This window comes from Falco peregrinus, chromosome 3 (assembly GCF_023634155.1).
Source record: "Falco peregrinus isolate bFalPer1 chromosome 3, bFalPer1.pri, whole genome shotgun sequence".
NCBI lineage: Eukaryota > Metazoa > Chordata > Aves > Falconiformes > Falconidae > Falco > Falco peregrinus.
In genome coordinates this window covers 106,960,640-106,979,882 of record NC_073723.1, presented here as the reverse complement: position 1 = coordinate 106,979,882, position 19,243 = coordinate 106,960,640, and the positions used below count along the sequence as shown (strand labels likewise).

Sequence of the window (19,243 nt, the reverse complement as noted above, 5' to 3'; positions counted from 1 at the left end):
TATAGGTCTGCTTGCAGCTGCACAAATGGGAATCATGTTTTGGTGGTACTAGCGTCCCCTATAACCAAAGAGGATAACCTGGGCAGTAAAGCAGGTCCTTTTCCTCTCCCCACCCTCACCTCCAGCCTCCTCTCTGCTGAGTAATGAAGGCAATGTAGTCAGTGCAGCGCAGATTCATGTCCTCAAACCTCCTAAATGCTGAATGGTTTCACCAGCACGCACAAAACTGCCCTGACAATCTCTGCCTCCTGACGATATTTTGGAGAAAGACAAGGCAGCACTTTGTTTCGGGACTCAGTGCAAGTCAAATCACTGGCTCAGACCCTGGAGGTGGCCCACCCCTGTGCCCTACATTGTCAGGTATCTACATAACTCTTACCACAATGCAGTCAGTTACAATCCGCTGGACATGGAATTCTAATAACCATGTTACCAAGTTTCCCACTATTCCCCTCCTACCCTTGAATCCTCTGTATATCAAATATACGCCCTGGTTTTTCCTACAGAAACACAACTGACTTCCTAATTTCTCCTCTATGCTAAAATTCGATACTGTTTTGCGCGACACTTTCTGCCTAATCTGCGGTGATTAAGAAGTTTTTGTGAAGGTTTAGGTGAACATGACATTCCACAAGTTTGCACATTTGCTGTCACAACACACACTCTGGCTAGACAAACTACATACCTACCTTCAGGATGTTTGCTCTATCACCTCTTCCACAACAGAGCTGTCAGAGCACCCCAGGGTTAGGCATGGCTGGGGGATGCAGGAGCTGCCTCGCAGCTCACCAGCTGAGCGATAGCTTCAGCTCCTTCGAGTCTCACTCTCACTGACATCCCAACTCCCCAAACTTTGCACCTTGGATGTACCAGGTCTGAAATATCTGAGCCTCAGTGTCGGCTCTTTTAAAGACCTGATGATTTTTCAAGTCTCCCTTCCAAAAAAAAAAAAAAAAAATTACTCAGTAATACAAAGGTAGCATTGAAGTCCAAATACTCATCTACCCAAACTAATGAAATGGTGACGAAATGTTGTTTCGGAAAGCCAGTTATCTTCTCATCTAATGTTTTAATCACTTTGCATAGCCATGTATCCTCGGGGACCATGGTGATCCTTTACCAGTCCTGTGCTGGCCTGCTGGTGCAGAACACTGGAAGTAGGGAAACTCTTCCACAAGCACCCTGCCCAGCTGAGCCATGCCGTGCGATGCCTGTGACTGCAAACACTTCCCCGTGTGCGTCCTCCCCCAGGGTGAGGCAGAAGCAGCTCTGGGCAGTGAGCAACTTCCCATCTCCAGGTGTGCACCAAGATTCTCCTAGGGCTGCAGCCTTAAGTTTTCGCCAGTCCTAGTCTTGCAAGAAGTGCCGTCTTCTGTTTTGTCCCTTTCCTTCAGGCCTCAGCACCACTAGATCGATTTGACTGCGTGGCTGCACGGTAAGGCAGTTTGGTTTTTTCCTGAATCCTTCGCCTTAATCACCCAAAACCCAGACTTTGGGCAGGGTCCCAGCAAAGCTCAGCCTGGCTCCACAATGCCCTGTTTGCCAGCCTTCGAAGGCAGTTCAGTGAGACCCAAAGCACAACAATGGAAAATATTAGAAGCAATTGCAGCAACACAAATCAGGGATTAGAAGATACGGGTGTTATTCTTGGCTGTGCCCCAGATTTTCTGAATGAGCTGGACAATTCCCTGCTCTGTGATTCAAGCCGGCACATACAGAGTGGAAATGATAATAAGCTACTTCCCAGCCCAGTGGGGCTGAGGGGCCTGTGGGTCTTTTCCAAGCCTTCTGCAAACTAGCTCCTAATTCAGAGCGACATAATTTAATGCAATGAAATTTGGGAAATGGGCAGCAATGCTTTGCTAGGAAACAGGAAAGAAAGGATAAATTACAGAAAGCATTGCTGCCTTCTGCTTGAAAGGTCAGACAACGTCCTTTGTGAGGATTTAGCAAGGCAGAATTCTTGGGAAGTCAGAGACAAGAGACTGGTTTAAAAGGAGGAGTGATGGAGGAGAGCAATCCTCCTGTGAGACGTATGGGCTCACTGCAGTACAACACGGCCATTCCCTGCGCGGCCAAAGACGGTCTCCCAGGGGAGCGTACGTTAGAAGTTTAACCAATACTAGGCTTGATCCCAGGCGAAAGGTTCAGAAGTTCAGTCAAAGCCTTTCAGCTGACAAAACAATGAGCCTCCAGGAGCCAAGAGGTGATGTACAAAGGAAAGCCAGCCTAACAGGGAAATTAAATTGTTAGCCGAACACATTTCCTGCAGAGCCTTCCAACCTGTATCACAAATAATGGAGCTGCTCCCGCCGAGGCCGGCTCAGCCGGCTCCTGCGTGCCTGTGCATGCTCGCCTGCGTGGCCGAGCTCCCGGGGTTATGTGCGAGCTGGGCTCGGCGGTGCCGGCGGAGCAAGCGCGGCAGCCGAGCACGGTTACTGCAGCGGGCCCTGCTGAGCGCTCTTCCCCTTCCTGGCCAATGATATGCTAAAGCTAAGCAGAGCTGGCAGGAAGAAATGTGGTTCAGTGCGGGGTAACTCGCTCTGGAGCCTTTTATAGAAGTTTCTCTTTTAATGAGGCAATTAAAATTCAGTGGTTTTCTACTTAGCCCTTAGGATGTTCGAAGGGGCTTTCATCGTGTCTCACACTCCGATACTTCCTTGCCCCTCCTTCACACTAAGCCAGCATTAATTCTCTAACTAGAGCCAGGCTCTACCTCTACCTGAGCTAAAAACCAGAACAAAGCACAATCCTAATGAGGGCTGGATAAAAACTCCAGTTAAAGATAACTCGGGATGGCGACGGAAGCTTCAGACCAGCACCTCACGCTGAGCTCCTCCCCTATCTCCGCTGAGGCAGGTGAACAGCACACTGCGCCTGGTGCAGGCTGCCAGGCAGCAGCAGCTCTCCGGACACGCAGCTGCACAATGGCCAGAGCTGGCTCAAGCTTCTCGGCCAAGCTGTGCTCACCTAGGCTGTTCCATTTCCTTCAGCTAGCTCACTGAAAACCGACTCGGGTGTTTCCATCCCACTTGGCAGCGGAGCCGGGCTCTCTCCCCAGCTGCAGTCCCAGTTACAACTTGGCCTCGCTGCCCGTCCAGCCTGAGCAAAGAGCCGTGTTTTCTGCAGGAGTGTGCAGCCCCGGCAGAGCTGGCATGGGCATCTCCTGCACAGCTCACAGGCAAACGCTGCAACCGTGACAAGGTCACCGGTACTAAATCTTCTAGCAATGGCCTTCTCTTTAGCCTCCTCCATATTTATTGCTCTCCTCGGTGCCTTTCTGCCTCATCGTGTCACTTCTGAACGTGGCAGGGGCTGGCCCAAGAGCACAGACGTGGTGTCTGCGGCTGAGCTCCAACTCCTCATGCACATCAAGAGCTAAAGACTTGGAGGGACCCAGCTTTTCAACATCTTGAGCTGAAAGTAGAGATCATGGGGATTACCAGACATGCAGGCCCCTCATCCTAATCAGCAAGGGCTTTAACTGTGTTATTGAACCCGTGTGGAATTTAAGTAGCATCTCAGAGGCCACTTGAAACTGAGAAGCTTAGTCTGAAAGTCCATCTATCAGTAATCGGGCAGGGAAAGAACCTGAAGCCATGCTAAAAATGCAAAGGGTGTCTTGACTTCTGACCTTTTCCCTTCCCAAATGGGACTGGGTGGATGAATGCTCCAAGACTGAGGGCAATGGAAACGCAGTAAGATCTCACACTTCTGCTGCCAGCAGAAGAGATGGGACAAAACGCAGGCACACTCCGAGGGAACCGGGCACTCTGCCTTTACAAGGTGAGGTCTGACAGCTCCATGAGGTGCTACGAGCAAGCACAGCTGTCACGATTTCAAATGGCACAGTAGGAGTGGAACAAAGAAACCAAATACTCTTTGAGACCCGTGAGATCTCTGTGGAGCCATTACTCTTCAGACCACTTGCTTTAGCACTGTTTTACAGGGTGTTTCTATGAAATTTTCCATCTCTTTCCAAGCTACTAGCTCCCAGCAGAGCCCACGCACTCTGAGTCACCAAGTGCTGTCCTCATAGCCCCTTACTAACAATCCTCTCACCTCTATGTGCTTAGAGACACCAACCTGCACGCGAGGAAAAGGAGTACACCCTTTTTTTGCTACAGACAGCCATCAATCTAGGCAAACAATGAGTATGCTCGTCACGGTGGCTGCAGTGGGACAAGCCCTCTTCTTCCAGGCACCAGTGTGGGCTCTGAAAACCCGAACAATTTCACCACGGTGCTGGGACCACCCATTTCACGGTGCTATTTAACATTGCTGTTCAAGTAAGAAAGCAGCAGGCTTCAGCCAGCTACACACAAGTCTACAGTGGTGAAAATTTCCCCTAATATAACATCACGTGGGTTGGGCTTTTTTCATTTTTGAAGGAAAAGCAATGAACAGTCCCGCATTTGGAGCAAAGAGCACCCTGCAGTGAGGAGATGCCAGCCTCCAAGAGAAAGCAAGATAAGATGTCCTTATTGGACTGATTCCACCACACAGTGTCCAACAGCTCTAATTAAACTGTCAACAGCCATGGCCTTCCCCACCTTTGTACTCCTGGAACATGATCAATGATCTCTGAAGACAGATAGGAAGGGCCACAAATCCTGTTGACATATTTTGGCATAGCTTCATTGCGTTCAGCAGAGCTATGCCAGCGAACACAGGCTGGCTCACGATTGCTATATACAAAATAGAAAACCCTCGAACATACATAATGCCCTGGCTGTGGTTCCCTGCCTCAGCACTTCGCTAATATTTCCTGACTCATTTCCCCTGCCAGGCCTTCCTACACCCGCTTCTGGTCCACTCTTGTACTAAGGTCAAGGCCGCCAGCAGGAAAAGTCATCACACCCCTGCAAACCAAAAAGCTGGGAGCTCCTCAGGATGAGGATTTAGTTACACAGAAACCAGAAGCGTTCCCCAGGACAGTCTGCAGACTGGGACAGACGGTCCCGGCTCAGGGCACCGGCCATCCCGCAGGAGCCAGGCAGAGCTCTCCCGTTTGCCTGGGTCCAGCCAGCGGGATGCTCAGCCAGCTGCTGCTAGACCAGCACCAGCGGCAGGGGAGGTCTGGAAACAGGGAGCAAGAGTCCCGTTGCCACACTTTAGCCACCTAACCAGATGACTGGTCTTCTGCTGCTCTCAGGGTATTCAGATGAGATATATTAATACCTGTTTTTTCAGTCCCAGCAGCTTAAGGTTACAGCCCCATCCCAGTTTTAAAGTTAACAGTATTCAGCCAGGTCTGAATCCCTGAATGGAGACAAATCCCCACGCATCAGAAACACACGTCTCCTGGTGAATGTGCAACACTGAAGACGGAACATTTATATTTTCAGCATCACAAGAGTATTTAAAAGACTTACAAGAAATCAAGCATTGAAATAAAGATGTTAAAACGTAAGCTCCAGCAAGGCACTTGGAAATCCCAACACACGCTTCCTTGTGAGCTTATGCCAGGTATGATCAGGGCAACCTCTAACTCTGGAAACAGAACCCTCTCTGCCATAAACACCAGCACACCCATGATGCTCTTACATTCTGCTTTCTCCCTCCTGCCATGCCAAAATTTCTAGTGAGGTGGTTTTAAGCCAGCCATGATCCTCCCTGAAGCAGCACATATAGCCTGTCTGAGTTGCTCACCAGCCAAAGGTCGTGATCCATCCCAAAATCCCACCGACAGCTTGGCAGCAATTTCTGCTGAATGTTTTGAGTTGGTGTCATTCTGCTTTTGCAGAGAGCGCCAGGGCTGGCTGTCCCTAGGAGCTGTTAAAAAGGAGAGAAAAACACACAAGCTGCCTATCACAGGAATATTATTTAAGATACTTTGAGTACTTGGGGTTAGCCAAATGCAGAGAGTTGGCTGACAACTGCTGGGACAGTTCAGCAGTTGCCAGAGCAGACGTGGGAGTAGATTTGCAGTTAACCAGCGCTACACCACGGCACAGGGCACATTGCTGGCCTCAATTTGCACGTTCGTGTCCTTCCTGCTAAAATACCATTTAAATGATAGTGTCATCCACATTGTCACTTTGGAATATAAAGTTCAGTGGATGGAAACAAGGAGGGGGAAAAGGACTTTGCAACCTGTTCTTCAGCTTACACTTTGCCTGCAAAACATCTACTAGCTTTCCTACTCTTGGGAATAATGCACAGAAAACACATAAACAAGACCCACTTAAAAGAGAGCAACAGGAACCACTGACATCCGAGAGACAAGAAAATAAACAGCAATGGCTTGCCTGTCACATCAGCAGTAAGTTTGACATCAATAGCGAGAGTGCCCGAAAGAGCTGGACCTCCCTCTCTGTTTTCATTCCAGACCGACTGCAGTGAGCAGCTGGGTGAAGATCATTGCCCAGCCTCTGAGTGCTGGTCCTAATGATGAGGATGATGAGTTAAGAGCATGCCCTGAGCAGCTTTATTTCCTACTCTCTGCTTCCTTCCTGGATGGAATTACTCACTTCCTTGGCCGGAAAAATCATTACAGAACACACTTTTTCTGAGTTCATCTGAGGTTATTATCTGCTTGCTGACAGCAGGTTATTAGGCACTGATGGAGTTTCCTCTTGCACAGTGGGGCTGCTCTCCTGTGTTGCAGGCTTTTGAATAGGAAGAATAAAGATTGCTTGCTAGACACACCTTTTTTTTTTCTTTTTTTCTTTTTAACCTTTGCTTCAAGCATCAAAGCACACGGAAGGTATACGCAGCCTCTTTACAGAACAAAAGATGACTAGCTGTGGGAGACATTTTCCTATATTGTAGGTCAATTACAATCAAAATTGCCTTTACAATGGAGTTGGACACAGCCAGCTTTCATTCCCTTGATGACAAGGTAGGTTGGATCCCAAATGCTTTGTTGGTTCGCCTGCCTATTACTTAAAAAGAAAGCTGCTTTTCTATGGCGAGGGTAGGAGTGCAACTCCAAAGCCTGATCCCGAAAAGATCAGAGCTCCATTATGCAACTAGGCAGAGAATTAATAATATATCACAGGGAGTGTGTGTGATTCTGCCTTGATGGTGACATTTATTTCGACACGTGCTCAGATAAACCTTTGTTTGATTCAAGAGAAGATTTTACTTTGCTCTCAACATCTCAAAAGCAAAGTTTAAAGTTAAATATTTCCCCAGCTGGATGCGGCCGTAGGATAGAGGAAGGAGCAGGGAGCTACGCAGCATCAGCCTCCCATAGCAAGCAGGGCAGCCTGGAGAGGGAGGCGGGAATATGGGGCCCATGAGGATAAAGCTGCCTCTGTCTTCTGCAACAGTAGCGTAAAATCATTTTATATACTAATATTTGCACATCCCTAGCCTGACTTGTGCAAATCTGAATACATATTCCAGCTTCCCTGCACAGCTGGGAAGCAGATACTTCCACACCTGTTTTGCAGAGAATGACACTAGACCAAACAGAAAAGAGCAGGAAAGCTAGACACAGAATCCAAAAAAATCTCAGGGTTTGGGTCTCCACTTCAAACCTTAGAGGTGCAACCACTTCACCCATGCTGGCAGTTTGCCTTCTCCTCTGAGGCCAATGCTGCAGCATCCCTTGCTGGATCCTACCAGTCCCGAAGACAAACTCTCACTCTCTGGCTAGAGGAGGGAGCAGGCGAAGGGGAGGACTGCAGAGATCTCTAACCTCTGGCAGGGGGATCTCAAGCTCAGTAAGTCTTAAAAATAACACATTGAGTACCTGATAGATGCCCCTTTCCAAAGGAGTTGAGGAGTCACATCCCTTCACAAGTAAGCTGATCCCGCTCCCACCCACCGGACAGGGCAAGGAGCAGGGAATGGCCAGGGAGCACACTCAGAAAGTGACCACACGCTGCTGGCCAAACCCCACCGCCTTCTGCAGCACGGCACCGCCGCCCGGTTTCTCAGCCTTTGTGCAATTAGTCAAAGGCTGCCTCTTCCAAGGAAGCAGCTCTCGCAAATGCTGAGTAAGACCAACTAGCCGGCAAATAAGCCATCACCAGCATGTTCAATCACAGAGACAGCAATTACTGCTTTTGATAATGAAAAGTCCACTCAGAGCTTGGATAACAGCTTTCCAGCTGCCACTGGCACCATCTGAAACACCAGTTCGGGCTTGATTTTAAACGTTTAGTAGCAGTTGGCAACTGGATAAATGAATGCAACTCTGAAAACCCTTTCACGCTGCGATGAGGAAATTCTCCACAAACAGAAAGCACCACACAGCGCTTCCTGGGAAGCCAGAGAAAATTCCTTCTGACACACAGTTAAAATAAACAAAAATAAAACCTCCAAACAAACAACAAAAAACCCAGCCCCGTTTAAAGACATTTTTCTAGCATTTAATGCAGGCACAGGACTTGAAATGAGCACCCTCAGCCAAAAAAACAATACGGACAGTAGCAAATGAAGAATTTCATCCAAACAGTGTGATACTTACGGTAGAGACAGCCAGCATCCCCTCCCAGCTGCGACCATCCTGGGCAACATCTGTACGCAGTCTGGTATTTCACCTTGTACACTTGCCTGTAGCCCGTGTAGTATGCAGTTCTGAAACACAACAAACCAAGATACCACCCGGACAACGTTAATTCCGGCAGAATGAGGAAACTGGAAAGAACAGAGGTTGTAACACTTAACTGTGGATATAAACAAAATGAGGTTTTCAAATGCACTGACATTTTTTTCCACCTGGTCTAGCAATGATCACTGATGCTAAGAAAATACTTCTTAATTTACTCTAATCAGAAACACAAGAGATGTGTGTCCAGGTCCTCATAACACCCCTGACTGTTTTCTCCTCTTCTAAACTATTTCACAGCTCTGAGCTCCTCTCTTAAACTTGTTAATGAAGGAAATTTAAACTTTAAGAGAAACGGGTATTTCAGTCCAGCTTTAGCGTGCATGGGCAAGTGTCTCCAAGGGGCTGGTGAGCTAAAAAAATTGTCAGAATCCTGATGGGAATATCCAGCTATGCAAAAAGCTCTCCATGCAGGTACGATTTATATAGCAAGGTTCCCACAGGTTAAAGCCAGCAGAACCAATCTCCCTGATGGAAAGGGCTTTCTCCTCCTTGCTCTCCTCCCGCTCTGCCCTGCAAAACCCTCAGCTAAACATTGACAAGCCCAGCCACGCCACGTGCGATCACATCTCCCCCATCTTCCAGAAAAAGCAAAAAGCCCTCTCCAGCACGGCACAGTCCCGGGACGCAGCAGCGCTGTTGCCTGCTCAGCAGAGCCAGCACAGCCTCCGCAGGGGACGATGCACTCAGGTGGAAGCTGAAGGTCCCTGCAACAACTCCTACGAGTAACTTCCAGGGTGGGAGTTGGGGTCTGAAAGCAGGAATTGATCTGAAGCAAAAATAAATATATAATATTTATATATATATATATATATATATATATATATATAAATAAATATATAAATATATAAAAAAAAATAAATATAAGTGACGCTTTTTTTTTCTCTGGAAATTTGATGTTTTGTGTATGTGAAAATTGAAACACAGATAAAACTCTTGAAGGCAATTTTTAAAAAGATCCTTTGGCCGGACATGAAACTACTCCACCAAAGCAAATCAGACAAACAACAACAAATATTTGGCACAGCAGATGTGTTGTACATGTCCCCTGAAAATATTTATCCTAACTCAGTTTGATTTTGTCGAATGTTTCTAAAAAAAACCTAAATAACAGTGAACCATGAATTCCCATGAAGAAAACCTTTGGCTACTCCTCTGTGCCAACCAGCATATGGAAGCACAACTGAGAAAAATAAAAGCAGATACCATTTTTTTTGTATGAGCTATTAACAAATTATGAAGGAAATGCTCGTGTTCCCGAAGCAGCTGAGAAAACAATTTACAGTCCCTCAAACACCAGGAGAGCAGCAATCAGGCTCAGATCCACCCGGATCCTCTCGGTACCAAGAGCTATGTCCCAGCCCAGGGCTGCAGCGCGGTGGGCAGGGTGCGTTAGGAAGCACAGGAGGACATGACAGCAGTGGGCTGGTGCTAATGCAACAACCATTCCCTGCATGGGCTATTCTGGAAAACACCATCCTTCTCATCCAAAATGAGGAAGACTGCATGGCCACAAGCAGCCCCTTCCCTCTGCCCTGCACGGGCTCAGAAACAGGGAGGAAAAGGTATACCAAGAAATAGCAATGTAGGACAGCTCAGGACTAATCCCGGGCTCCTTTCTGCCCCAAACATTACCCTGAACAACCTCATATCCACGAATTTGATGGGCTCGTCTGGACACTTCAGATCCTTAAGTCAGCCCAAGTGGATTCTAAGGAGATGCAAATATTTTGACAGCCTCCATTGCCTGAGGATATCTGGATGCTGCAGACTGGAAAGAACCACATAGGCGATATTTTATCTTCAATGTTTCTGTTTTCTTTCATGTTTTAAGGAGTCCCTGGCACAGAAAATGTTGAACGAGCCAGAACTAATGGAACCCAGGCTTAAAAATCTTGCTATGTCCTGCTGCTGGAAAATCCACTTCCAGCCTCTCTGGGACAGCTCTGCTGTTCCTCCAAGTTTCGTTACTGAGGGCTGAGCAAAGCTACCTTCTGTTGTTACCTAATTCAGGAAAGTTACACAACCAGTAGCAAAAGCATTGCTTTACCAGGAACAACGAGAAGCGCAGCCCAGAGGATGCTCAGATCATCGGCTGAAGAGCAGATGCTGGCTCCCTGAGCAGGCAGGGCCCGTGTTGTGAGTGTACGGAGCAAGGTTTGTTCTGACTTTTAGGAAATCTTTTATCTCTGCCTAGAGTACAGGACTGCAAGTCCTATAAAACCAAATGCAACTGGTTCTGAAACACACAAACTCAGCAGATAAACATCCCCTTGGCCACCCTGGGTCCCCTGCCTGCCCCAGCCCACCCTCCTCCCCTGAATCTCGCTTACAGTTTAGGCAAAGCGATGGAACTGTAGTGGCGTCTGCAGCACCCCAGGCATGCATGGGAATTTTAGAAAATTAGCTCTAACACTTATGAACCTTGCATGTCAGTGACTTGTGCTTCAGCCCCTGCAGACAGCTGGTCCTTGCCAGGCAGGTGAGCTAGGCAGCGGCACTAAACGGTGCACTGGGGAAAGGAACAGCAGATGCTGGATTTCCCTAGTCATGTCCATGAACTCAAAGGCACTGAGGCCAATTTCAGGCTAACCCTGTGTGTGTCAGATCCTGAAGCTGTTAATATGCTTCCTGAGGCCTGTGCTGCTGGAGCTGGGTCCAACTGGAGCAGCTCCAGCGGGTGAGACAGAAGCTGCGTAGCATCTCTCCGAATGCACAAACTGTGCGCTCCACTGCCCTCAATTGCTCAGCACAAGGGAGCTTGGCAGGAGATCACCCATCTATCGCAATAAGCTTGCTGCGATGGGAACTCCTGAAAGAAGTTTAGAGCAAGGGGATATAGGACAAAATCTTGCCTAGAATGACGAAAGTTCTGTGATAGTCCTTTTACCATCTTGCTTTTAAAATTCCTTGGGTGAAATCCCTCACAGAATCTCTAGGCTTCATCTCTGCATTTTCATCAAGGAACAGAGTTATAGCACTAGGCTGTTCTAATATTCACAATGAAGCACAACAGAAATTTTTTTCATTTCAGTTCCTTGATTTACAATGTCAAAACAGCACATTAAAGAACCCGAGGGACAGCTGGGTCTGAAAAGTTCCCAGCCTTTGAAGCAGGAGGAGACAGGGCACCTATCATTTCAAAGCCCTCTCTTAAAACACGGTCAAAAGATGGACTCTGTTTGCTCCTTTATTACCACTACACAGATATCATCACCAAGATAATTACTGGCAATTACAGGTTAGGAGGAATTCCTAAAGTCAAGACTTAAAAGCTGTCTCTAGTCCAAGATACTTCTTTGAAACTACTGCTATCATTATTATTTTGTAAAGGCTTGTAACTGCCTAACAAGGCAGGAAAAGCAGGTGGAGTACAGAAGAAGATGGGGCACACTGTAGTTTGGCTGCTATGCAGGTAAAAAAAGTTCATTATTTGCACTGTTGCACACGTTCATAACCCTCCTCCTGCAACCCTTCCTTGCCTGGCCTCCCAGCTCCCAGTAAAGGCCAGTCAGCAACTCAAGGGCTGTACCATTAGCTGAACAACTGCATCCATTTTCTGCTCAGTGTACAGACAAATTCCTTTCTTGCCCGTGCAAGCCTACCTCCACTGAGCTGTACACTCTTCTGAGGTGGGCACAGCCCCACTCTTGGTGCGAAAGGAAGCCGGTGACCCACAGCAAAACCTGCCAACGACCACCACCTGTCCTCATGGAGCATCACTTGCACGATGGCCACATTTTTTGTGGTATTTGTTATTTTTTTTCAGACCATACACAATAAACCTCACTTGGACCCAGCTACTGCCTTCAGCTTTGTAAAACTACAGAGGCACTGAGATGCCTCCGCCATGAAGCTGAGACATCTAAAGATACAGGAAGAATGCACGTGATGCGATTAAGTCATTTGGTTAACATGGCAAGATCATAGGAAACAGATGTAATACATCGTCAGATGACTGCAAACAGCTAACCAGAAGAAAGCTTCTTTAGAACAAAAGCAATATATCTTCCCTTTGGGAATTCCTTAACAATTTAAAAACTCAGTATCAAAAAGGTGCCAGGTAGGGTCAGAAACCCCTCCAGCTAGACACACATAGGGTTTACAAATCTCTCACAGTCTCCAGGTTTTAGCCAAGAAAAAAATATCTAATAAAATAGATTTACTCTTTACAGCTCATTTGTGGGTTCAGAGCCACATCTCCCCCTGCACGTAGCTTTCTGTTTACATTGGCCCCTAAATGAACTGCTTTGCTACCCTAATGCCAGACCCGCTGATGGCCAGGTACCAAGTGCAGGGTAATTCTCCCCTCTCCCTAGAGAGCTGCAGGGGATTGAGGAGAGCCACAGCCATGCTGGCTGGTCACTGAGGCTCCTCGGAGGGTACCACGCAGTTATCAATGCTATTTCTTGTGCCAGACCCCAGTGTGGGCAGCAAGACAGGCACACATGCAGCTGCTCCCAGCCCTCTCCCCCTGTGCCCAGACCCACCAGCTGCGTGGCCGGTGCAACGGGCTCTCCCCTTTGCAGATGCCAAGTGAGCAACGAGCTCGCTTCCCCCGCTGCTGATGATGAGAAGGAACCAATTTCCATCACGCAAGGAGCAAATCAAGCTCCAAGGAAGAACACATACCTCCGCTCGTAGCCCGTACACCACTGCCGTCCCCCGCAGTCCTGCTTCCACACTTTGACGGTGCGGGTGAAGGCCTGGACACAAGGCTGCCGGTGCCCCACGACCGCCAGCTCCTGCTCCGCACAGACGTTTGGCCTGCCACAGAGAAAAAGAGGTGTCTCTGAATTTCCTTACTTACGAGCTTATACAATATATGGTGTTTGCCTCCTCCTTTAATTAAATCAGTGTAGGGAAAAGAAATCTGCCAGGTTGACCAGCCACAGGCAGTTGTCAAATGCAGCCTCTCCAGCTGCCCCCAGAATTCTTGGATTAAATGCTCTTGTGAACAGATAGAATTGTAAGAGCGTGACACTGGCACCAACAAAACACACAGTAGAATAGTATAATCTGTATTTCTCAAAAGCATGTCAGTAGGCTTTTGTGAATCAGTTAAACATTGGAGAACTACAAGGTGAACATCACAAACCCACATTTAGATGGAAAACGGCCATCTAAAGCAGAGAGGACACGGGGAGTAATCCCACGCTATAAGCCAGTGGCAGACATGAGAAGCCTGCTCCACCCTGAACCCCCTCCTTGAGTCTCCAGACCTGCAGCCTGTGATGAGGCTCAGATACAGGAACAGAAATCTAAAGCAAGATGTTTTTATAACATTGCAACATAGCAAACTTCAGTGAGATCGGGAAGCTGACATTTGGTACCTCTAGGTCCTGGGATGCTCTACAGCCCACTTGAAAAATGCAGCAGTTACTTTTCCACTGATAAATTAAGGCTGATTTTTAGCCTTGAAACAAAAAAGGATGGATCAGAAAAGATCCGATAGCACCATAATTTCTATGTTTGTCCATCCTGTCTGATCTCAGTTAAAGAAGAACACATTCCTTCTTTGGACCTAGGGCATTATTTTCCTGACTATTGTCATTGTAAACACAAATGGGATCTGCATCATCTGACAGCAATTGGAAAAAAAAAATATTCAGCCAGTAGAAATGATACATCATTTTGTTAATACTGCTTTAAATCTGTTTTAGACATTTTGCTGTCTTAGCTGCTCTCTCACACATTCAGAACTGCAAGACTAATTCCAGTAAATAAAAGTGAATATATATATAATTTGGTAAGAAAATAAAGAAAATACCATTTGTGTTTAATTTCTTTTCTAATCTAACTCTCCTTCTCCAAGTACAAATCAGTAGTTTTAACTAAGAACAAAGAGGGAATCATTTATCCCTGACTTAATAAGTTATGAGCCATTCATTATTTGGGACTGCTTCTGTTGCTTCAAAAGGAGCCGAGAGTTTTCACAAAAATACTTTCTATAAAAGAAGTTCAACTAAATAGTTTGGACATGGTGAAGCATAGAGATTGCAGCTGGCATCTGACTGCTCCAAGATGTTCAATTACACTGCTCTTACAGCAAGCCTGGCAATGCCTTTGGGATTAATGGCATGTTTTCTTCCCCCTCCGGTTTTGCTCTAAAATCTCCTCTCGTCATCCCCACATGTGGCCACTGCTGAGCTGCTTGGCTTGCAAAGCTCCGCACACATCACTTCACCGATACAACAGTTCCCAGCACTAATGGTGACTGCCAGAGAAGCTGTTTTATTTTGTGAGCGTCTCCATACACGGCGAGCTGCAAGCTGATGCCAAGAGCGGCATCTCCCTACCCTCTGGACCTCCTCTGCTGCGAGCCTGTCGGCGCCTCACCTCCCAGCTCTCTGCACGTCCAAAACCAGAACTGAAAGGAACCACAAGAACAAGGCTGGCAGCAGTGCCGTTTTGGTGTAATTGATTACAGTGAAGAAAGGTTTTTGTGTGCCCCAAACAGTGGTTGTGTGTGCAACAGGCATCGTCCGCAACGCCCCATGGGAAGTGACAGCCCTGCCCCGGCGCTGGCAGATTCTTTTCTCTCACGCTTTGGCACACATCTCATCTCTAGCATCTCATCCAAGAAGACCTAAAAGTAATTGTCAAGGCAGGAGCACAAAATCTCTGCCATGGGGAGAAAAGGCATTGTCTCGCAAAACCTTTATCTGCTGGAAAGGACCCCTTTCCCATCAAAAAGTTAAAAACATCAGGGAGAGCAGCTTGGAGTTAGCACACCATGCAACACCGAGTTCATTTACAGAAAGAATTAGAGCAATCCCCCTGCATCGAGAGATCATCTTCTGGCAGGAGACCAAACTTGCAAGGAAGTTTTCCAAAGAAGCCAAATGATTAACACCAAACTGTAACTGTAAAATTTAATTAAAAAGAACGGACCTACGTGCTGCTAGCCTAACAGCAAAAGGGGGAAAGAAGCATGCACCAAGAGATAGACAAAGTGCAATAAAAATAGCAGGTCTGTGAAGAAAGGTCAAGCTATTTACACAACAATCACCTCTTGCGCTCACACAGTAGCAACATTGTGGTTAAAAACAGTGAGTTACCTCCTGCAAGCAAAGCCTATCCAGATTTTCAAAAGTCTATTCCCCTTTATGTACATCTGGTGCTAGATAAAGAAACACAGAGCAGCCCTCCCTCCCTTTCACTCTCTCTGCTCCTGCCTTCACCCTTGATTTGAAAATACTGTATTCAACTTCTGCTTTGCAGTTCCCTGCCCTGTAAGAACACTCCAGCACTCTTTTCTCGCTACTTACATATGGGGCTGCAGTTTGTTCCCAGAAGCCAGAGAAGATATTTGCAATGCAAGGATGAATGACAGTGCCACTGCACGAAATTCCATCGCAACACCTTCTCTCTCCCCTCCAAGGTGCTTCCAGTGGGCGCCTAGAAAATCTCACAGCCTTCTCAAGCACGACTCGCCAGTTCCTGTTCCTCAAAGGACACTCCTGGCCATCTCCTGCTTCTAACTTGCCGGTGTCTCTCTTTCTTGCAAAAGACAATGCTATTGGAGCACACGGGAATTCTTGCACAGGGAGAGCAGCTTTATCATTTCTAGATGCTTCCTCACATATGGGTTCAGTTCAGCAAGTTTCTTCAGTCCATGGGAAATGATTATAGTGCAGATTGTAGCTGGGTTTTTCCCAAATCCAAACCAGGCTTCTTATGCTCATTTGCTCGCATTGAAATGTACTGAAGTGACTTTTCCTTCTGGCATTTGCTTCTTGCCAAAGCCCGAAGACCTGGTGGCTCACAAGACCTGGGTTCTGTCCAGCGATGAAGCCCCATGTGGGTTTAGCTGATTTGGAATTGCGACCCACTGCACAAGGCAATATAAAAATCAGCACCCATCAAGTGAAAGGAAACAGGAGGCGTGCTCTGCTGCGCACCGAGAAGTCCACTTCCAGGGGGCTTTTCCAAAAGCAAGCAGAATCTCTTTTACCCCACCTGCATAGGTGAAGCCATCCAGCTGCTACAGCCCCCCACCTTCCTCCGGAGACGGGCTTGAGTAACTCCTGCACGCACACACACACACACTAAGAGCAGCTTCCCTGCATTTCAAGGGAGTAACAAAACTTTCCTCCTGCCTTTCCCAGGTCTAGCTCCTTTCCCTCACGTGCTCTCTTGTTTCTTTTCTTGCTGACAGTCAGAAATCCCTCCCACCAGCTGTGTCCAACCCCGAGGAGAGGAGGGGGGAAACCCTGCAGAACAGTAGCAGAAATGATTCGGGTTTGTTTCTCCAAAGACAGCTCTTTTGCACTACCCAAGGCCAACTCTGTACACACCACCCAAAATCCCTTTCCCAGCAGCTCTAAAAATATCCCACAGAGACTGAATCTTTCCTATGCACTTTAACAGATAACAAAATTGATCACTTCCCAAGGAAATTCTGCTGTGCACATAATACGGACAGGGACACATCTGACCTGCACTCAGCTGCTCGAGTGCTGTTAACAACCAGGTCCCAGGGTGGTGGGGAAATACACTGGGCAAAGAGGGAGCTGGGGAACAAGATGAAATTGCTATCTGCCTTTTCCCACCAATCTCCCTACTGACCAGGGAGAGAGCACAAGAAGTCATTGATGAGGATTTTGCTGAACCTGGGTGACAGTCCGCTGGCCCGTGCAGAATGAAAAAACAGAGAGGGAAGTGCCCAAGCCTGGCTCTGAGTTGGTTCACTGCTGAGTTTCCTCTTCCAAAAAACCACCACAAGTATCTCCAGTTGTTATTGCCAGGCTTGGCAGCACTGGGGAAGGCCAAGGAGCTTACAGAGAGCGGAGCTGCCTCCTGCCTGCCTTCCTGGAAGGATGGGTGCATGCATAGCAGCCAATGCAGCAGGATGGAGAAGACGAGAGCAGAGCAGGGATGCTGCACTAAAACTTTCCTGCCTCAAGAACCCACCATCAAAGCCTCCTACTGAGGGCGAGGACTCGTCAAAGCAGCAGCTGGGCACTGCTCCACTGCCCTGGGGCAGCCCCAGGCAGACCTGACCTTTGGCAAACACCGATTTCTGCGAGTGAAGTAGGATAAGAAAGTTTGCGCAGTTTCAGTGCCCGTGCCAGGCGTGTATTCTGCTACTGAAAGACAACGATTACATCAAGACTGAAGTCACCCACAATCCATGCCCAAAAGCTGGTAGCTCTAGGAAGAAACCAAGGCAGCTGCTTTTTACACCTTAACCCTTCCAACGTCACAGCAGTTGTATAAATCATTTAGGTCACAGAAAGAGCAGGTATGGGGGGGGGCTAATGTTTCCACTTAGAAGTAAAGTATCTGCCAAGCCTAACAGATGGGAAAACAACATCTTTCATTCTTCCTAAAGAAAGGCAACTACATCAAGATGTTTTGTAGCGATGGAGAGCGTTCCAGGATACAATAAATTCAGGCCCACGTTTTCCTGTCAGGACTTTAACAGTTTGGACTTTTCTTACAGTAGGAAGCAGTGAGGTAGCTCCTGGTTAGTCTCTCTGTGCTGACTTACCACCACTAGCCAAACGCTTTCTCTACACACAGCTGATCCTCTGTTTGGGCCCAGCTTTGGCAAAAATGGTGCCGGGAAGGCAGTGTCTGCACCTGTAGGAATGGTTTGGGTTGGAAGGGACCTTAAAGATCACCTAGTCTGACCCGTGCCAGGGGCAGGGACACTGGCCACCAGCCCTGGCTGCTCCCAGCCCTGTCCATGGCCTTGGGCACTGCCAGGGATGGGGCACCCACTGCTGCTCTGAGCAGCCTGTGTCAGCGCCTTGCCACTCTCAGAATGAAGATTTTCTTCCTAATATCTGATCTAAATCTCCCCTCTTTCAGCTTAAAGCCATTCCCCCTCGTCCTGTCAGAACATGCCCTTGGAAAAAGCCCCGCTCCAGCTCTCCTGTTGTCCCCCATAGCACCGCAGGGTGCTGCAAGGTGTCCCTAGAGCCTCCTCTGCAGGCTGAGCAGCCCCAGCGCCGCAGAGGGGCTCCAGCCCCCCCAGCATCTTCGCCGCCTCCTCTGGGCTCGCTCCAACCGCTCCGTGTACCCCCGGTGTCGGGGGCTCCGCAGCGGCGGCAGGCGGTCCCGGTGGAGCCGTGCGCCGGGCCGGGCCCGCCAGGCCGCGGGCGCTGCAGCCCGGGCGGGCAGAGCCTGGAGTGTGGCTCCCTCTCCAGGCCGCGGCTCGTCCGCGCCGGCCGGGCCCCTGCGCTGGGGCTGGGCTGACGGGGCTGGCCGGGCCACCATGCCAGGAGGCCACCGTACCCTGCTGGCCGACCACCATGCCCAGGAAGCCACCATACCCTGCTGCCCACCATGCCCAGGAGGCCACCATGCCCTGCTGGCCGACCACCATGCCCAGGAAGCCACCATGCCCTGCTGCCCACCATGCCCAGGAGACCACCATGCCCCGCTGGCCGGGCCACCGTGCCCAGCAGGCCACGATATCCTGCTGGCCACCATGCCCTGGCAGCCACCATGCCTAGCAGACCCCCCATGCCCGGCTGGCCAATACGCCCAGCAGGCCCCCATGCCCAGGAGACCACCATACCCTGCTAGCCACCATGCCCAGCTGGCCACCATGCCTAGCAGGCCACCATGCCCAGCTGGCCACTACACCCAGCAGGCCCCCATGCCCAGGAGACCATAGTGCCTGGCTGGCCACCATGCCCTGCTGGCCACCATGCCCAGGAGACCACC

At 48.6% G+C, this 19,243-nt stretch overlaps 1 protein-coding gene across 2 annotated transcripts in view; it reads right to left on the bottom strand.

Annotated features, from left to right (window-relative positions):
• MEGF6 (multiple EGF like domains 6) overlaps positions 1-16,680 on the bottom strand; it is a 107,328-nt gene extending 90,648 nt beyond the window's left edge. The window contains exons 1-4 of one of the 2 annotated variants that reach the window (XM_055799543.1): positions 15,835-16,680; positions 13,196-13,330; positions 8,423-8,532; positions 5,653-5,775 (exon numbers count right to left, since the gene is read on the bottom strand). In XM_055799543.1, coding sequence (XP_055655518.1) covers positions 5,653-5,775; positions 8,423-8,532; positions 13,196-13,330; positions 15,835-15,920 — 454 coding nt within the window. In that variant the 5' untranslated portion in view covers positions 15,921-16,680. The remainder of the gene's footprint in view (positions 1-5,652; positions 5,776-8,422; positions 8,533-13,195; positions 13,331-15,834) is intronic. The other variant, XM_013299571.3, reaches the window with a different exon arrangement.
• Positions 16,681-19,243: the final 2,563 nt, after the last annotated feature.